Here is a 17266-nt window from a genome sequence, read left to right as displayed (position 1 = left end):
AAAGGAAAGCTGACCAGGCAAGCAAAACACTTACCTACACCATTGCTAAGAAATCCCATGATTGTACTTCTTGTACTGTATCACTGTGAATAATAACTTTTAAAGCTGGGCCAACATCTCAAATGAATATTTAACTTCAATGAAACAGAATTACTGCAGAAAAAAAAAAAAGACTAGGTACCTATGCAAAAAAAAATTATTTTACAATCAGCTAAAATTTAAAGAAAATTGAAATTCTTTAATGAAGTTATTTTATTTCTTAAAACAAAACGAAAGTACTAATGTTGAAAGAAAGCTAATAGGTATTCTTAAGATCATTTATTTTGGTCACAGTGAGAGGGAGCCAAAAAATGAATAGACACCTTATTGGATCCTGCGTATGTACTAGAAAACATTCTATTTGTTAATTTTCACAATTCTACATCAGGTACTTTTTTTTTTCTTTTCTTTTTACAAATGAGAAAACTGAATCCCACAGAATTTCATGAGACACTGACACAGCTTATATTTTTTAGGAATTAGTAAAGCAATTATTTATAATATTTATTAATAATTTGAGACACTTAGATGCTTTATTTTTATTTTTTAATGTTTTATTTATTTATTTTTAATTTTTTTTGAGAGAGAGGGAGACACAGAATCTGAAGCAGGCTCCAGGCTCTGAGCTGTCAGCACAGCGCCCGACGAAGGGCTCAAACCCACGAACTGCAAGATCATGACCTGAGCCAAAGTCGGACACTTAAGCAACTGAGCCACCCAGGTGCCCCTAGATGCTTTATTTTTAATGACATTTATTTTCTTACGATGATCCTAAGTACAGTGCAGTTTTTACACCACGCTTATTTTAAGAAAATAAACACAACATTAATGTATGTTATTCAAGGTTGCATTTGCTACGTGTGGAGAGAGGACAGGAACTCAGACATGCTGAACATAAACTTCCATTCTTACTATTATGATATTTTCTCATTTTCTCCCTAACTCTTTGATGAGTAAGAGGCATCATGAGAACACTGACACACCACTAAGGGTTCAGTCTTTAGTGAATAATTCCTACGCTTAGGTCTTTGATAATACATCAAAATTGTTGAAAAGCTTTCCTTCATCTTTTCAGTCATGACAGAGGAAATGGGATTGTAACAATCTGGCAGAGCTGTTCCCTCAATAATGATCTTTCTTTATGAGGCATCAGCCCCTTTTTTTTTCCGTTGGGACTATGGAAAATTATGAACAGAGATTCTTTCCTAATGCAAACATCATACTGGGAAAAACATTATTCAAGGCAAATTGTACACCCTGCTGATGAATGAAGGTGTTCACGTAGAGAAAAAGGAGGCAGCAAGGGACACACGGTGAGACAGACTCAATGCATTAGGTGTACTTAAGGCAAGTGCAACTACAAAGAAATAAGTAGGGGTGTAAGAAGGTTCAAGAGCTTGGCGAGTACAAGAACTAGACTCTAGTAGTCTAGTAGTCTAGACTCTACTACTCTGACTCTAGTAGTCTAGAGTCAGTCCCCCCCGAGTCATGGGGTCAGTATATTTCCCAGGGTTGAAATACAGAAAAGCTTTCTGAGAAAAGGAACATGAAGAGAATTTATAGATGAGAAACCTATGGTTTGTGACATTGAAAAAGGAGACGGTGCCAGGCTTGTAGTCTAGGAAAACTCCAACACAATGGGGAGGAACAGGCAAGGCCAGGATTAAGACGAAGGGGTCAGAGAAGGAGGACTCCTCAAAAGCATTATATTCAACCCTTTAACCCTTTAACGCAATAGCCATATTAGGTTGATACCCAGAGTAAACATGTTGGTAATTTTAAGTATGTCTAACATGAAATTTCATATTGGATTCTGGGCATGTTCTATCATATACCCCCCAAGATCAAACCCCCAGTAATGTTTCCCCGAACTGATAACCAGGGAGCCCGGGACACCATAATCGCTGTTACATGCATTATTTGATTTCCACCAGCACATATATCTCACTGGTCTTCGTCCCGTAGAAATGCCAAAATACGTCGTATTTTGGGGTCAGTGTGGAATCACGTGAGCTGCAAAAAAAGTACAGGGTTGGGTGAGGGATATGACGTAGCTTTATTTGTGACCCTGTGACAGGGATCTGATCTTGGGAATAACTGGAGTGGGAACTATGAAAAATCTGTCTTTGGGGAGAGGTATAACACTGAAGAAGCACAATATGTACGTTATGTGTTACAGGGGAAAATATGGGTCTCGGAACATAAGACCTACTAGGAATGAAAAATTCTGAAAGGTGGTAAGTACAAGGTGGTTTGATGATACTGATATCTCCTTACCTTGCTAGTGCTAAACATGTGTCGGTTCTCAAAAAACAAAACAAAACAAAACCCCACAATCAACATAAGCAAGGGAGGCAGCCCTGAAATCTCTTTCCCCTGATGATCAAGGGAAAGACTGGGGATGATGGTGAGATAGTGAACTGGTGAAGGAGAGTATGAACCAGACACCCAATGAAATATGACCATATCATCAGCACAGGACATCCAGTCTCCTTTGTCTTCTCTCTCCATACCCAGAAATTGTGCCCTTTTCCCCATTTAGCCCCTGCCATCACAAGACTCCCACAGCCACCCACTTGCTCTAACACTCCTCACCTTTTTTAAAGGCTTGTATTATCTCTTGCAGATCAAGAGCTCGGAATGTGTTCCTTTGTCCCTTGAGAAAAGTTTTTGGTTTCTTCAGACTCAAGACCCTGCTCCTAGGGATGACAAAAATTGAACCCCACACTTCTGACTTTTTGTCCCTCCACACAACTTTTTATCTTCACCCCATCGAAGCGCTTGAACCCTGAATACCCTGAGAAAGAACAGGAGACTTGTGACCTTAGAGTCAGGGAAAAGTGTTCACACCTACCCTCTCTCAATTGCCTTCTGTGTGACCTTAGGAAGGTCTTGACCTCTCAGAGGCACAGTTTCCAAAATTAAATCATGAACCTCTCCCTCTCTAAATCCTAGAAATCGTATAAAATTACATGAAATAATGGATATAACAAAACAAAACTTTGGTACCTTTAAAAAAAACTTAAACTCTGCTTCCCAGCAGGAAAGCCCTCAGAATAACATCTGAGCTTTCAGGTTTTCTGGGAACGTTTGCAAACACTTGGAACTTGAGCACCAAACTAACGATGGCCTGAATTTCCTGTGTTAGGAAAAAACTCGATGCTGTCACATAGGTGTGCAAAATTGAGACACAAGGATGCCACCTTTCCAATCTGGCTTCCGATGTATGAGATCAAGATGGATCACTTGTGTATACTAGGGCCAAAATATTTCTTGAGATTCGAGTCTGTTTTTGGAAATCTAAGAGCTGCATAGAAGGTCTCCTCCATTCCAAGGGCAGAAATTTAAATATAAGGGAGCTGTCTCCAACTCTGGGTGCTTGGCAGATAAAGAAGATATGACATTCCCAGGATAAGCCAAGCGCCTAAGAAATATGAGAACCTGAGTTAGATATGGGCATGCAAGGTGAATAAAAGCTATCATGTCACAAGGGTCTGCCACGCCTTAGCCTTGATACTGCTACTGACCCAAACTGTGTGACTTCCCACCACCCAAATTCTCTACCACAGAGCCTGGTCTATTCTCAACAGTTACAGAACACTCAAACCACAATTTGTGAACAGAAATTTCACATAAAACTATGCATCCAAATTGTCCGGCCCTGAGAAATGTTTTATTCTAACTGATCACCACAGAACTCTAATGCCTTTAAACCTCTTTCACCATCTCTGATCCCCCACACATACCTTTCCATGAGGTGATTCACATCCTAGGGAGAAAAGGGAAAACATGAGTCAAGAGGTAACAGGCCCTCCCCACTTACAAAGCATCATCACATCCCCACCAACCCTACGGTGGGAATAAAGATGGTCCCAATGTGAGAGCAAATAAGTAAAGATAAGACCCAGGCTAATCATTCCAGAAGACTCATGTGAGGTTGTCAGATTTCCTAAAAGGTAGAAACAGCTTTGAGCCTTGTGGAAGTAAAGCATGAAGCTTCTAGTATCTGGAGTGGAGACACATTTACGAGGAAAACAACAGTTCCATAATTTTTTCCCCAAGTGCATGAGATGATATGAATAATGCATGGCTCTTTCATTTATTCAATAGAAACGTAAAGGGATTTGCTATTATTTGCCAAACATCAGGACAGGCTTTGGAGAATCAAAGATGAGTAAATAATCATAATATCCCTCAAGAGGTTTCCATGCCTTTGCTGAGGATACGAGCAATATACGAAGGTAGGCATTTTTCAAGTCTCTCTTCTCATTACACGCTATCTGTAAGTGACCTTGTCCACTCCCTTAAGTTCAACACACATCCATGTCCACTTAATTTCCAACCCTATGTTTTTACTCAGTTTTGTCTCTTAAACGCAGGTTAATGATTTCAGTAGTAAACAGGCCACAGAAACAAGTAGGTTAGGATGTCTAATATGTAACTTACCATTCACCAACCAAACCGTCTCCTCCCTTACACTCCATTGTTCATAAGGTTGCCAATATCCATTCAATCACTGTCCTAAACATTACAATATTTACAACGCACTTCAGTCTCCACCAAGCAATTCAGTCCACATTCTTTGTCTAATTTTTTCAAGTTTTTATTTAATTATTTTTAATTTTTTAAATGTCTTTGAGAGAGGGAGAGAGAGAGAGTACAGGAGAAAGGCAGAGAGAGGGAGAGAGAGAATCCCAAGGAGGCTCCATGCTGTCAGTGCAGAGCCTGACATGGGGCTCGATCTCACAAACTGAGATCATGACCCGATCTGAAATCAAGAGCTGGACACTTAACCAACTGAGCTACTGAGGCACCCCAAGTTTTTATTTAAAATGCCATTTGGTTAACATACATACATAATACATACTCATAATACATACATAACTCATACATAGTATGAGTTCAGTTTAGTCCACTTTCTTAAAGTTTTTAGCCATCTGATTTTCTTTATCATCACAAATATTGCTTCATTTGTTTGAACAAATATCTACCAGTATATTTGATGTCGTCTACCTCAGACTTCACGTCCCTCATGTCACCAAAAACTAGGCCAACAGGTGGGTCTCCAAGGGCCATTAAAAATAAATGTTCTCTGTATTAGGGCTTTTGTGTTGTATATAACAAAAATCAAAACTAGATTAAGTAGAGAAAAGGATCTGGGGGCAGTTATAACTTTAATGAAAGCTTAATTTTGAAGCTCAAACCCTGTCATCAAGACCCTATGTCTTTCTCCAAATTCTACTTATTCCCTCTTAATTGACTTTATTCTCAGTTCATAAAGGAAACATGAATCTCCTGATATAAACTCCAGAAGAAAAAAGAACTTCTCTTCCCAATTAAAACAAAAAAAAAACCTCTTATGGCTGCATGGCACTGCCCTGCATTGGATCAGGTGCCCATATTAAAAGTATCACTGTAGGGGCGCCTGGGTGGCTCAGTCGGTTAAGCGTCTGACTTTGGCTCAGGTCATGATCTTGTGGTTTGTGGGTTCAAGCCCCGCGTTGGGATCTGTGCTGACAGCTCAGAGCCTGGAGCCTGCTTCAGATTCTGTGCCTCCCTCTCTCTGCCCCTCCCATGTTCGTGCTCTGTCTCTCTACGTCTCAAAAATAAATAAATGTTAAAAAATTTTTTTTAATCATTTATCCAATAATTAAAATTGGTATTAAAATTAGTATTAATCTGAGGTAGATGATGATAGGGTAAGAGGCATGCTGTAATCACTCGAATAACCACTATGGGGAAAAAAAACTAACACTGAAACAAAACAAAACAAAACAAAACCCCCACAGAAATAGGAAAATTTAAAATTAAACTTAAAATATTTGTTTAACTCAAACAAAGCTAGTCAAGGGAAAACAGAACAATGAAAACTACAGGCAACATATGGAGAGAAAATAGCAATATGATAAATTTAAATACAACAACACCAAAAATTGCATTAAATGTTATTGTTTTAACATCCCAATTAAAAGGCAATGATTATACGAGTGCTTGGTGGCTCAGTTGGTTGAGCATCCAACTTTGGCTCAGGTCATGATCCATATTTTGGATCCAAAGACACAAATACAGTAAAAAGATAGAAAAATATATACCATGCAAGCAGTAATCACAAGATAGCTCAAGTATTTATATTAATACTAGACCAAATAGACTTTAAGACAATAAATATTATGAGAGAATGAGAGGGAAGTTTCAGAATGATAAAAGGTTCAGTATGTCAAGAAAGGATATAACAATTATAAACGTATGTGTACCTAACAGCAGAGCTTCAAAATACACAAAGCAAAATTGAAAGGATTAAACAAAAATAGACAATTTAGTAGTTGTAGATTTCAATAGCTCACTCTCAATAACTGACAGAATAACTTGTATGAAAATCTGCAGATACAGAAGACGTGGATAATACTATCAACCAACTTGACCTAACTGACATCTATAGACTATTATATCTAACAAACGCAGAATATACGTTCTTCTCAAATTCATATAGAAAAAGTTTGTGGACATACACTATTTTAGTCCGTGAGACAAGTATCAATACATTCAAATACTGAAATAATAAAATATGTGTTTTCTGACTGCAAAGAAATTAAATTTGAAATCTGCGGCAGAAGAAAAAGTGAGAAATCAAGTATTATTAAATTAAACGCACACTTTCTAGGGATTTACCCAAAGAATACAAAAATACAAATTTGAAGGGATACATGCACCCTAATGTAGCATTAGAGCTGCATTATCTACAATAGCCAAATTATTGTAACAGCATAAGTGTCCACTGACTGATGAATGGATAAAGATGTGATATCTATATATAACGGGATATTACTCAGCCATAAAAAAAATGTAATCTTGTCATTTGCAACAACATGGATGGAACTAGAGAGTATTATGCTAAACGAAATAAATGCAATGCATTTATATCATTAAATACTATTATCAGAAAAGATGGTCTCAAATAAGTAATGAATGTTTCTACTTTAAGAAACTAGAAAAAGGATGGCAAACTAAACCCAACACACACATACTCGCATTCATGCGTGCATACACATACATACACAAAGGAAACAATAAAGATAAAAGCAGACACAAATGACACAGAAAGGTTAAAAAAAAACCTAAAGTCAATGAAATAATAGTTGATTCTTGAAGAAAATCAACAAAGACAAATTGACCAAAGACAACTAAACTGACCAAAAAAAAAAAAAAAAGAAGAAGAAGAAGAAAGAAAGAAAAAGAAAAAAGCACACCACCAAAATCAGGAATCAAAGAGGGGACATTACTGTGAGTGTTGGAAAAGCTAGAGGTATTATAAGTGATTATTATGACCACCTTTATGTCTATATATCAGGCAACTTAGAGTGGAATGATCCCTACAAAGACATATATTACAAAAGCTGACTTAAGAACTTCAACAAAATGTAAATAAACCTAATACATATTTTTAAATATTATTTTAAGTCTTTTACAAAAGAAAAGCCCAGAATGAGATGGCTTCACTGGGTGAATTCTATTGAATGTTTTAAGAATAAATAATACTAGTCCTTCACCACCTACTTTTTGTTTGTTTGTTTTTCAGAAACTAGAAAAGGAGGGAGAAGAAAAATCTTAGTTCATTCTATGAGGGAAGAACAAGTCTCAGGATGTGAAGTTCATTTGTCTGTGACCAAGCTGAATCGGGAAGAGGTACCAGATAAGTCCTTAGCACTAGATCACAGATAACAGAGGCCCATAGACTATCCCTGGATACAAAGCAAATTCTCTCCACAGTGAGATTTCTGCACTGCACTTGATAAATAAATATGCAATTGTTCCTTGCTATTTATTCCTATAAGCTCTGACAGAGATGCAGGAAAGGGGTACTCTGCAGGGCCAAAGGAACCTTAGAGTCACCACCAGGAAGAGCAAAGCAACACGGGAGAGAAGGAAACTTGGTCTTCATTTTTCTCAAATCTCAGGTGCTGGCGCTTCTTCCCGAGTCTTACCTGCAGCATGTCCATCGTTGACCCCTGCAGCCGATGTTCCAGATCCGAGATGAGGTCGGTCAACAGCTGGCTGTGCTGGGCCAGTTCATCCCCAGCTTCAGCCAGCCTGCCTAGAACAGCTTTCTCCTCGTTTTCCAAATTCTGCAGCTCCCTCAGCTCCTCATACTCCAGGATGTCCTTCAGTTTTTTAAACTGTGCCTGGATACTTTGTCTCTCAGTTTGCATTTGTTTCTTCAGGAATGAGAAAGAGAGAGAGGTACCTGGGCTATCAGGCGGAGACTAGGAACCAGAAAGAACTCCTTTCTTTGGAAAGTTCTCACAGGGAAATGAAATAGAAGCCAGGGAGCAATTCTTGGGAAAGCTGACTTTTCCTATCATCTTTTCTCCATCACATTCCAAAATAATGGCCTCAAGTTTGCATTATTGAGGCTAACCCTGAGCCCCAATGGGATCCCCGGGTATGGCTTAGCTTTCACACAGCTGTCCAGGACAACCAAGTCTCCTCATATTATTCTTGACCCCCACCCCTTCACCCTTGGCTGAAAACTGAACGGTGCTGACAGAACCATGAGTCATTGCTAAATGTCTTCCCCTAGAAAGATCAAAGACTCAAAATCACAACAGGAATGTAGCACAGAATTCACTAGCCATCTTCTATGTGAATACCTGCTTCTAAACATCTGTGTTCATTTATAATAGGTTCACTTCTCAGCCCCAACCCTTATCAGAGAAAGGATAAAGAAGAGGACCAATCAAATGACTTTTGGACATAGAAACTATCAGGGAACAAAAAGGAAGGAGGCTCTTTGTTAGTAAGGCCCAAGGTCCTGTCTAGATTTTTGTCAAACTCCCTCAGGAAACATCTCCTACCTTCCAGGAAGTTCTCTCTTCTCCGATACCAGCTTCCAACATCCTAGCTTCCTGCTGGTCTTCCCTCAGCTTCCATAGAGCTTCCTGGAGCTTCTTCTATGAGACAGGAATCACACCATAGTCAAGCTATGAGATTCCTCAGCATTAGCATAGGGTATAAATGAGGGGAAAAATCAGGCTGATCTCCAAAGAGACAAGAGTTTACAGAACCGGTGAAAATAGCAATTAGAATCCATGACTTGGAAGAAAACTTGAGGTGGTGGTGAATGTGTTCTTTAAGACTCAGGTGATAGACATCACCATCCCCTTGTCAAAAGAGAGTGACTGATTCTCTTTGTACCAGAAGAACAAGCTGAATCCTGCAGCCAGGAAAGAAATTACATCTCAATCTACCCTACTGTTCAACGGAGTGATGAGAGCCTCTCTTGGGCACGGAATCTCCACCCATCTAGCACAAGGTACAAAAGTATCCACTTAAACCTGTGTGGTAGGGTTACAAAAAGTTGTAATTGAATGGAATGGCCAAAAATGTTCTTTAGGCAAAAAACAAAAACAAACAAACAAACAAACAAACAAACAAAAAAACTGTCTTTCAGGTCTTAGAAGGTGAGAATAGAAAGACAAAATCACAGGCTTGGGCACAGCCTTCGGGTCTATGGTGACAAGGGAATGCAAGTTGAATACAAAGTGGAGATTGCTCATCAAGTATCGTTTTCATCAAGTATCGTTTTCTGCCCTGTGTTTCCTCCATCCTGGTCTCTTACCTGGTAGTCCTGGGCAATTTCCTCCACGAGGACCGTGTGGTGACCGCGGTGCTCCTGAGACCGTTCGCAAAGCCAACAAATGATCTTCCCATCCGTCTTACAGAAAAGCAGGAGTTTCTCTTCATGGCGCTCACAGAGATTTATCTTCTGCCCCTCCTCGGGGCTCACCTTGACCTCTCTGAGCCTCTCCACTATGTTGGCCACATGCCAGTTAGGCCGCAGCTCCCCAGTACAGTACCTGATTCGGCACACAGGGCATCTGCTCTCCCCTCCTTGGTTTGTCGTGGACTCCTTGGTCTTTGCAGTGATGCAGGCCTGGCAGAAGCTGTGGCCACAGTCTAGGCTCAGGGGCTGTGTCAGGATGTCCAGGCAGATGGGGCAGGTCACTTCCTCCTGTAAGCATTTCAGGAGTTCAGAAGCCATAGCAGCTGCTCCCTGTCCTGACTTCTGTGGCTCTTCTTGCTCACAGATCCCTGCATGATAGGGAAGGTTAAAAGGGGGCAGAATAAGAAAGGTAGGAATAAAATTACACTAATTGCGCAGAAATCGAGGACAGGCCAAAATCATAATATCGAAGGACAAGAAAGAAAAGGTGGAGAAACAAGAAAGGAGCATGGGGACCTGGTAAACAGGACTTTTCTTAATAATTTCAAGTGCATTACTCCTGGTTCATGTGACAGGACAAATCCCATCTTTATCTGCGACGACTATTATTTTCCTTTTATTTTACTAAACAAAAAGATGACCTGAGGCCTCCTCTACCAAGACCCTTGTGTGACCTACCATCTCTCTTGCTTTTTCTTTGCCATTTCCAAAACACAGCCCCACTGTAAAAAGCACCCATCCACATATGCCTTTGGGTTTTTATACCTGTCTTTCACTCAGCATGGATACTGCCCCTGACATCGGTATGACTCACTCTTACACTTCAGTAAACTCTCAACAAGTTCTCTTATCAAAAAGTCCTGCTCTAACTTACAGTGTAACCATTGACATCACTTACGAGAAGTTTGCAATGATTTCTCTTATCATGGCATAATATATGACAGTATGTTTGTGTACACGGTAAAAGCAAACCCTTCATCAGACGTGTGAACAGAGGTGGTAAGTGACTTACAAAGGTCATTTATCTCCAATACAGAGTTGGGATCAACTTAACGTATTCAAAGCCCTCCTACAGAGGTCTGTCCCCTATCCCAATGAGCTAATCAAAGGCAAACAAAAGGACCCAATTAACACCCAGAACAATGGAAGGTGTGGGGATGAAGAGATCCAGACCAGCTGAGAGGTTCTGGGAAGTCCAGTGTTTATAACCAGTGAGATTTCAGCGTGGCCAGGAAATAAACCAGGGACATTAACAGGAACCTAAAGGTGTGTATGTAGGGGGACAGTAGGGGAGATGGTATATACTCATAGGATCATATAAGTCAAATACCTGAAAAAAAAAAATAGAAACACAGATGAAATGTTAGTCTTGACAAAGAAGTCTCAAAATATTGGGCAAGTTTATTCAATTAATTATCATTAATGATGAATTAAATGCCAGCAACTTGACTAATACCCATAAACACCAAAACAAGTCTAAACAGAGGGTTTAAACCCAAACGAGCAAGGGGGGGGGGGGGAGAGAGAAAGAGAGAGAGAGAAAGACTGAGAGAGAGAGAGAGAGAGAAATCAAGAAACAGACTCTTAACTATAGAGAACAAACTGATGGTTACCAGAGGGGATGTGAGTGGGGGATGGGTTAAATAGGCAAGGAAGATTAAGGAGGGCACTTGCTGTGATGAGCATAATGTGTCATATGAAGCGCTGAATCACTATATTGTACACCTGAAACTAATATAACACTATACGTGAACCATATTGGAACTAAAATTTTTAAAAACAGAGGGTTTAAACCACTATGGACTTGGCATTCATAAATTAAGTAATAGACCACACACACATACACACACACACACACACACACACACACACACATACACAGCGTGTGCAAGAAGATATGGAAAACACTACTAGAGAGATGCACATACTGTTGGGAAAACAAACAATGGGGTAAATAAAGGGTTATCCAAGAATTCCAACTTGAAAACAGAAGGGTTGAATTGAAAGCTGAAGAAAATGAAGGAAAGATGGGATGAGACAGGGGACACAATGTACTGGGTAGAGGAAGTGATCTGGTCACAGAAAACATGTCACCTTGTATGAGTTTTAAAAGGTCAGTGTGGCTGGGGTGCAGAAAATTGCTGGGCCTTTGACATCACATGAGCCTTCAGTGGCCATCAAACAGAACACTCCCCAAATTACACAACGTTTAGGGAATCTCTTCCAAGAGCAGGGAGACATTATCAAGGTTTTCTCATCAGAGATGAGTAGGAGCATATTTAGCTCTGCACTCAGGCTGTGTGATAGATTAGGTGGATCCAGTGTGGAACTGGGAAGGTCAGGTGGGATGCCCACACAGCAACTCGGAGAAGGAGGATGATAGCTCAAGGGACAAGTTGATGAAGGAAACGGAGGGCAGCAGATAAGAGTGAGAGATAAGATGAGGTAAAAGGATAGGGTTGGGAGTTGGGAACAAGGGGTTAACATCAGGCTTGGGATCTTTCTTCTGGTAAAGGTAACACTGGTTTACTCTTCTGGCGGGTAGTTTCTTGTTCGTTTTTCTGGGAAACCTACCAGGTTACAATGAAGTGGAAGGTCAGCTGTCTTGCAAGGCCACAATATTAACAGCAAAAATGGCTTGATGTGTAAAGTGCATTGGGACTAGGAAGACTTGATACAGACCTTAAATGCCGGCTGGTAAGCAAAGACTCGCTTTTCACAAGCAGATTGTGACTCTTAGGGCCAAATAGGTCTTGTTTAGGCCCCTGGAAGCTGTACTCATGGGATTTCACCAGGTAATCAGCCCTTTGTAGCGCTAGGCTTATGGATGGCAGGTTCACCCACATCTACCTAGTCTGGTTTCTTAAGAAGCTGAGATACCAGGACTAAAATACCTCCTGTATCACTGTAAGGGCCATCACTGATGGCTCACCTGAAGCAGCCATGCCAGCATGCTGTGTCTCCTGTCCTCTAGCCCCCAGATAAGCTAAATGAACCTGGAGGTTTGCGTCTTGTCAGGTTGCATGGATGGAAATGGTGACCCAAAGTGGAAACTACCACCAGTGGTCAGTCACCACAACTGCAGCTGGTGGGTGTCACACAGTGGTAGCACAATGACACTCATTCTCTGATGGCCCTGTGGCCACAGTCTAGATTCAGGGGTTCTGTCAGGAGCTCCAGGCAAACAGGGGTATGTGGCAAAAAACAGAGAAAGGAAAGATCTCAGTAATGATTAAGGTTTTGATGGCTGCCAAGGTTTGATGGTAAAGAACGATCTCCAGTATGAGACAACCGATAAGGTTTCCCTTTGCTCCACACAAGGGAAGGGAAAGCTATGAAGGCAGCATGGAGATCAATTTAAATCTACTAAAACTGTCCACTCATGCCACGTTCATCATGCATAAAGGAAACCTGATGAGAATAAGGCAGCCATGCACTGCAAATATAATCCAGCTAATGGTAAAGATACTGAAAATAGTTCAAAGACCATATGAAGTAAGCCCCCAGCTGGAGAGACCATGGGTCAGATGAGGCTCTGACAAACAGGAAGATCAGAGGTAGGTATCTTATCAGAGGTAGATATTATATTATGTGTACCTATTACACAATAAAATCTACCCCTATTACATGATAATATCTAGCCAAACTATGTTATGAACATGGAGTGAGGCCTCCAATTATTTCTCATCCCATTCAAGATACAACCAGTGCAGAGAAGCGTCAAGAGCCTTCTACGGGAGGGAGCAACAGCGAATGCATCCTGCTGTAGGGCTGTGGGGTTTATTTTCACACTAGGGCTATAAAGAGCTAATGACAAAGCAGCTGCTGTCACCACTGACACAGGAGGAGGAATGGGCAAAGGGGCTGGAGTTGCCATACATGAGGGAGGAGCTCACTGCTACTTAAGCCGTGACCCAAGGGCTCTGTGGCAATCTGGGAGATAGATACGGGAACATGAGTGGTATCTGCCTGACAGAACTCCCAGGTCAGCTGGCTGCCACAGGTGTCAGGACCCTACTCATGGGTCTTCTCCATACATCTGAGCTCGTGAGAATGCAAACTCGACATGTTCCAGAGGCGAGAGCTAAGGACAAGCAAAAGGACATAAAAAGACAATTAACTATGTAAAAGTCCAAACAGTAAAGATACACACAAAATTTGATTCTTTTGTGACTAAACCAAACTGTTTCTCTAAGTATGATGAAGCCACGAGTTATGGACATATATGGGAAAGAGTCACTTTGCCTAAGTAGAATGGGAAAAGAAAATTGTGCTGTTTCATTTGCCAGGTAGTCATCTAATACTATTTAATATGAACTCCTTATAAAACTAGCAAAATGAAAAAGGAAGCAGAAAAGTAAACAAATCGATTCTAAAACCCTGTGATCATTGGCATGACAAGAGGTATACTATTTGAGTTCAGAAGTCAGGTGCCAGTCACTGACCAGTGGCTGAGAGGGGCACAAGGAATATGTAGCAGAGGTAATAACCTCCAAAATCAGCTTTGATAAAGTGACGTTTGTCAGATGAAGTAAAGTCAGGCAGGGTGGGAGAAGAGATCTGACGTGACGGGTGTCCCCCATCCCGCTGTAAGGGGGATGCAGCTGTACCTCCTATGGGAAGGGGGTGGAGTAAACAGAGGCTCCCCTGCTGTAAACTGCCTTCCCTCCTGGCTCTCAGGATTCTGTAACATACTTCTTCCCACATCTTTTTACATCGTTAACAACAATCAAACTCATTTTGTTTATTAAAAGTTAGAAAAGACCCCGCGTCTGGAGAATGCTCCCCTCACTCCTGATCTCTCCGGCAACCTGTTTCCGAGGCAGATATGGCCTGGGAGAAGGATGAGTAAGGTTGGTCATTCTCAAGGACCTTCTAGACGAGTTCACAGATGAAGGCTGCAGGTCCTGCCGGTTATCACCCCACCAAGCTCCTAGGCACAGACAGGCCAAGGTAGTGAAAATTTATCTAGAGTCATGCAGAAATACTTTATTGTTAGGCGATAGGCATTCAAACGTTAGGATTCAAAGATCCTTCTGCCTTCGGTCTTGCTATGGAGAGCAGGAACTTTCTACCTCTGAAAAATGGAGGATTCTGGCTTGTCCTCAGCAAGGTGCAATTCACACTTGCAGAATGGGAAGGAGAATCTCCAGGGTAGACTTTGCTGGGAGAAATGAAGGTTCCTTCCAAGAAAGAACAAAAAGCCCTTCCATTCCAGTCTTCACAGCTCCCTTCTTTGAGGACTGCGCCTCCTCCAGCCGGCCTTCCCCACCCTCCCCGCCCCCCACACCCCCTCCCCCGACTTGCACCCCTACTCGGCACTCTCAGCAGGAAGGCTGCAAGCTGGGCGTTGCCCCGCCCTTCACAGCAGCTGCGAGACCCCACGTTAGACTCACCCCAAAATTCGGTTCGTCTCCCCACCGCTGCCCTCCGCAAACTACTGCACACAGCTTCCGACACCAGGGGAGAAGTCGTGCCTCCCCGAAAAAGAGTAGAGGCAGACGTGGTCAGGATCCTGTCCCCAAACCAGGCGCTAATCTCCGCTGAGACCCGGAGGAGCAAAGTGAAAACGGAAGTTGAATTCTTGGGGGAAGGCAGGACAGGAGGAGAGGCCACCGACCAATGGGAGGCCTCCGCATAGGACCCCCCCCCCACCGCCCCCCAGGAAAATGACCAGGTTTCCGAGCCGCGGCCGGCCGGATGGGCCCGGGATTGCGCTCCTGCTGCTCCCGTGCTTTACCAGGGTTAAGGCGGCCTTTGGAGAAGGAGGCTTACCCGAGCAGTGTAACTTCGCACACACCCGCCTTGCCTTTTTCCGCTACAAATGAGCTGTCATGGGGAGGGAATAAAATTCCTCCTTTTCCACAAGGAGGCCCCGCACTTGAGGCTGGCCTGGGGCGGCCACATGGGCAGGCTGTCTACAGTTCCGCATCCCCCCGCTGGGGTCTGTGAATCTGACCGGTGTGTGTCCTCATCGGCGTGTGAGAGGGCAGGACTGTGCAAATCTGGCGTTACCTCACTCAGGTGGTCAGTCAGGGGCTGTCACAGAGTGGTAGCACAGCGAAGCTGACCTTCAGATTTTGGATTCAAGACGGCCAAAAATGACGCTTTTTCTACGGAGGCTGGGAAGATGGAGCTGTTTCAAGTGTCACGTTGGGCAACGCATCTTATACTTTTCAGCATATAATCTCTAAAATCCTAGCATAATAAAAACGAAGCAGGAAAATAATCGTGAAGGTTAATGTCATGTGTCAACTCGACTGGCCCCGAGGTGCCCAGATTAAACATTTCTGGGTCTGTCTGGGAAGTGGTTGTTTCTAGATGAGATTATCATTCAAATCTGTCCACTCAGGTTGTCTTCACCAGTGTTGTTGGGCATCATTGAATTTGTTGCGGGGCCTGAGAAGAAAAAGGGATTCATCCCTTTTATTTCCTGCCTGCCTGCTTGAGCCGGGATACAGGTCCTCTCCAGTCCTTGGACTGGAATTTACACCATTACCCACCCCAGTTCTCAAGCCTTTGGTCTCGGACTGAATTACGCCACCAGCTTTCCTAGGTCTCCACTTCGCAGCCACCAGATCCTGGAACTTCTCAGCCCCAAATAATCATGTGAGCCGATTCCTCATGATAAATCTCCTTCATATTGGTTCTGTTTCTCTGGAGAACCCTAACAATTCTAAAATTCTATGTCAAGTGGCATTGGTGAAGTGTGATAATGACAATGATAACAAAACAGGGGAGCTGTGCAGTTTCAAAGAATGCATGCCAAACAGTGATGTAGGAGAGCCAACTGTACAAGGAGGGTGTTGTAAGGGTGATAATGTTTAACATTTTTTTTTGTTTATTTTTAAAGGAGAGAGAGACAGAGTGCAAGCGGAGGAGGGGCAGAGAGAGAGGGAGATACAGAATCTGAAGCAGGCTCCAGGCTCTGAACTGTCAGCACAGAGGCAGAGGCAGACAGAAGGCTCGAACCCAGGAACAATGAGATCATGACCTGAGCTGAAGTCAGACGCTTAGCTGACTGAGCCATCAGGTGCCCCTGATAATGTTTAAAAAGTCAACTTTAATCCCAAAAGACCTGCTCAGATAAGAGGAAGTCACTGTAAAAAAAATAAAATAAAATAAAATAAAATAAAATAAAAAAGGAGTTTTGATGGGATCTGCAGTCTGAATGAGTCAGTCTGGAATGTAGCTGTCATTCACAGGAGGAAAGGTAGTTAAAATAAAGAAGCTTTCCTACTCTCTTTTCTCATGGGTCTTAGGATATTGTTAACATGCCCCTTCTTCTGATGTCCTTTCATATTATTTAACACCAAACAAGCATCTCATTTTGTTTTATTCAGTCGTCAAGATGCCCCTTATGGAAATCCTTCCTATGTGCTCTGGCTGATCTCCCAGGTGAGCTCAGTTTCTGGGTGGCAGCAATGACCCAAGGAGAAGGATGAGCAAAGTTAGTAATTTTGTGTGTGTGAGCTGCTGGAGATCTCGGAGTTTGAATTTGGAAAA

The 17266-nt window shown here is 42.1% G+C and overlaps 1 protein-coding gene across 3 annotated transcripts; it reads right to left on the bottom strand.

Annotated features, from left to right (window-relative positions):
* Positions 1-771: 771 nt before the first annotated feature.
* Positions 772-16588, bottom strand: LOC125176111 (tripartite motif-containing protein 5-like). 3 transcript variants are annotated; one of them, XM_047877009.1, is made up of 7 exons: positions 15776-16588; positions 9656-10128; positions 8892-8987; positions 8022-8252; positions 3786-3808; positions 2635-2738; positions 772-2052 (listed from the first exon to the last, which is right to left on the bottom strand). In XM_047877009.1, exons 2-7 carry the CDS (start codon positions 10076-10078, stop codon positions 2033-2035), a joined length of 897 nt encoding a protein of 298 aa, XP_047732965.1. In that variant the 5' UTR covers positions 10079-10128; positions 15776-16588; the 3' UTR covers positions 772-2032. The 3 variants fall into 3 exon arrangements, with proteins under 3 accessions (XP_047732965.1, XP_047732964.1, XP_047732967.1); XM_047877008.1 differs by lacking the exon at positions 15776-16588 and adding an exon at positions 15157-15415; XM_047877011.1 differs by lacking the exons at positions 2635-2738; positions 15776-16588 and adding an exon at positions 15157-15419.
* Positions 16589-17266: the final 678 nt, after the last annotated feature.

The sequence above is a fragment of the Prionailurus viverrinus genome, chromosome D1, assembly GCF_022837055.1.
Source record: "Prionailurus viverrinus isolate Anna chromosome D1, UM_Priviv_1.0, whole genome shotgun sequence".
Lineage (NCBI taxonomy): Eukaryota > Metazoa > Chordata > Mammalia > Carnivora > Felidae > Prionailurus > Prionailurus viverrinus.
This window is presented reverse-complemented; position numbering and strand designations above follow the sequence as displayed.

Coding starts and splice junctions, on each gene's coding strand:
- LOC125176111 (XM_047877009.1), bottom strand. CDS start 10,078: ATGGCTTCTGAACTCCTGAAATGCTTACAGGAGGAAGTGACCTGCCCC. Junction 8,253..8,891: donor AAGAGAGAACTTCCTGGAAG/GTAGGAGATGTT, acceptor TCATTCCTGAAG/AAACAAATGCAAACTGAGAG. Junction 3,809..8,021: donor CAACGATGGACATGCTGCAG/GTAAGACTCGGG, acceptor TTTTCTCCCTAG/GATGTGAATCACCTCATGGA.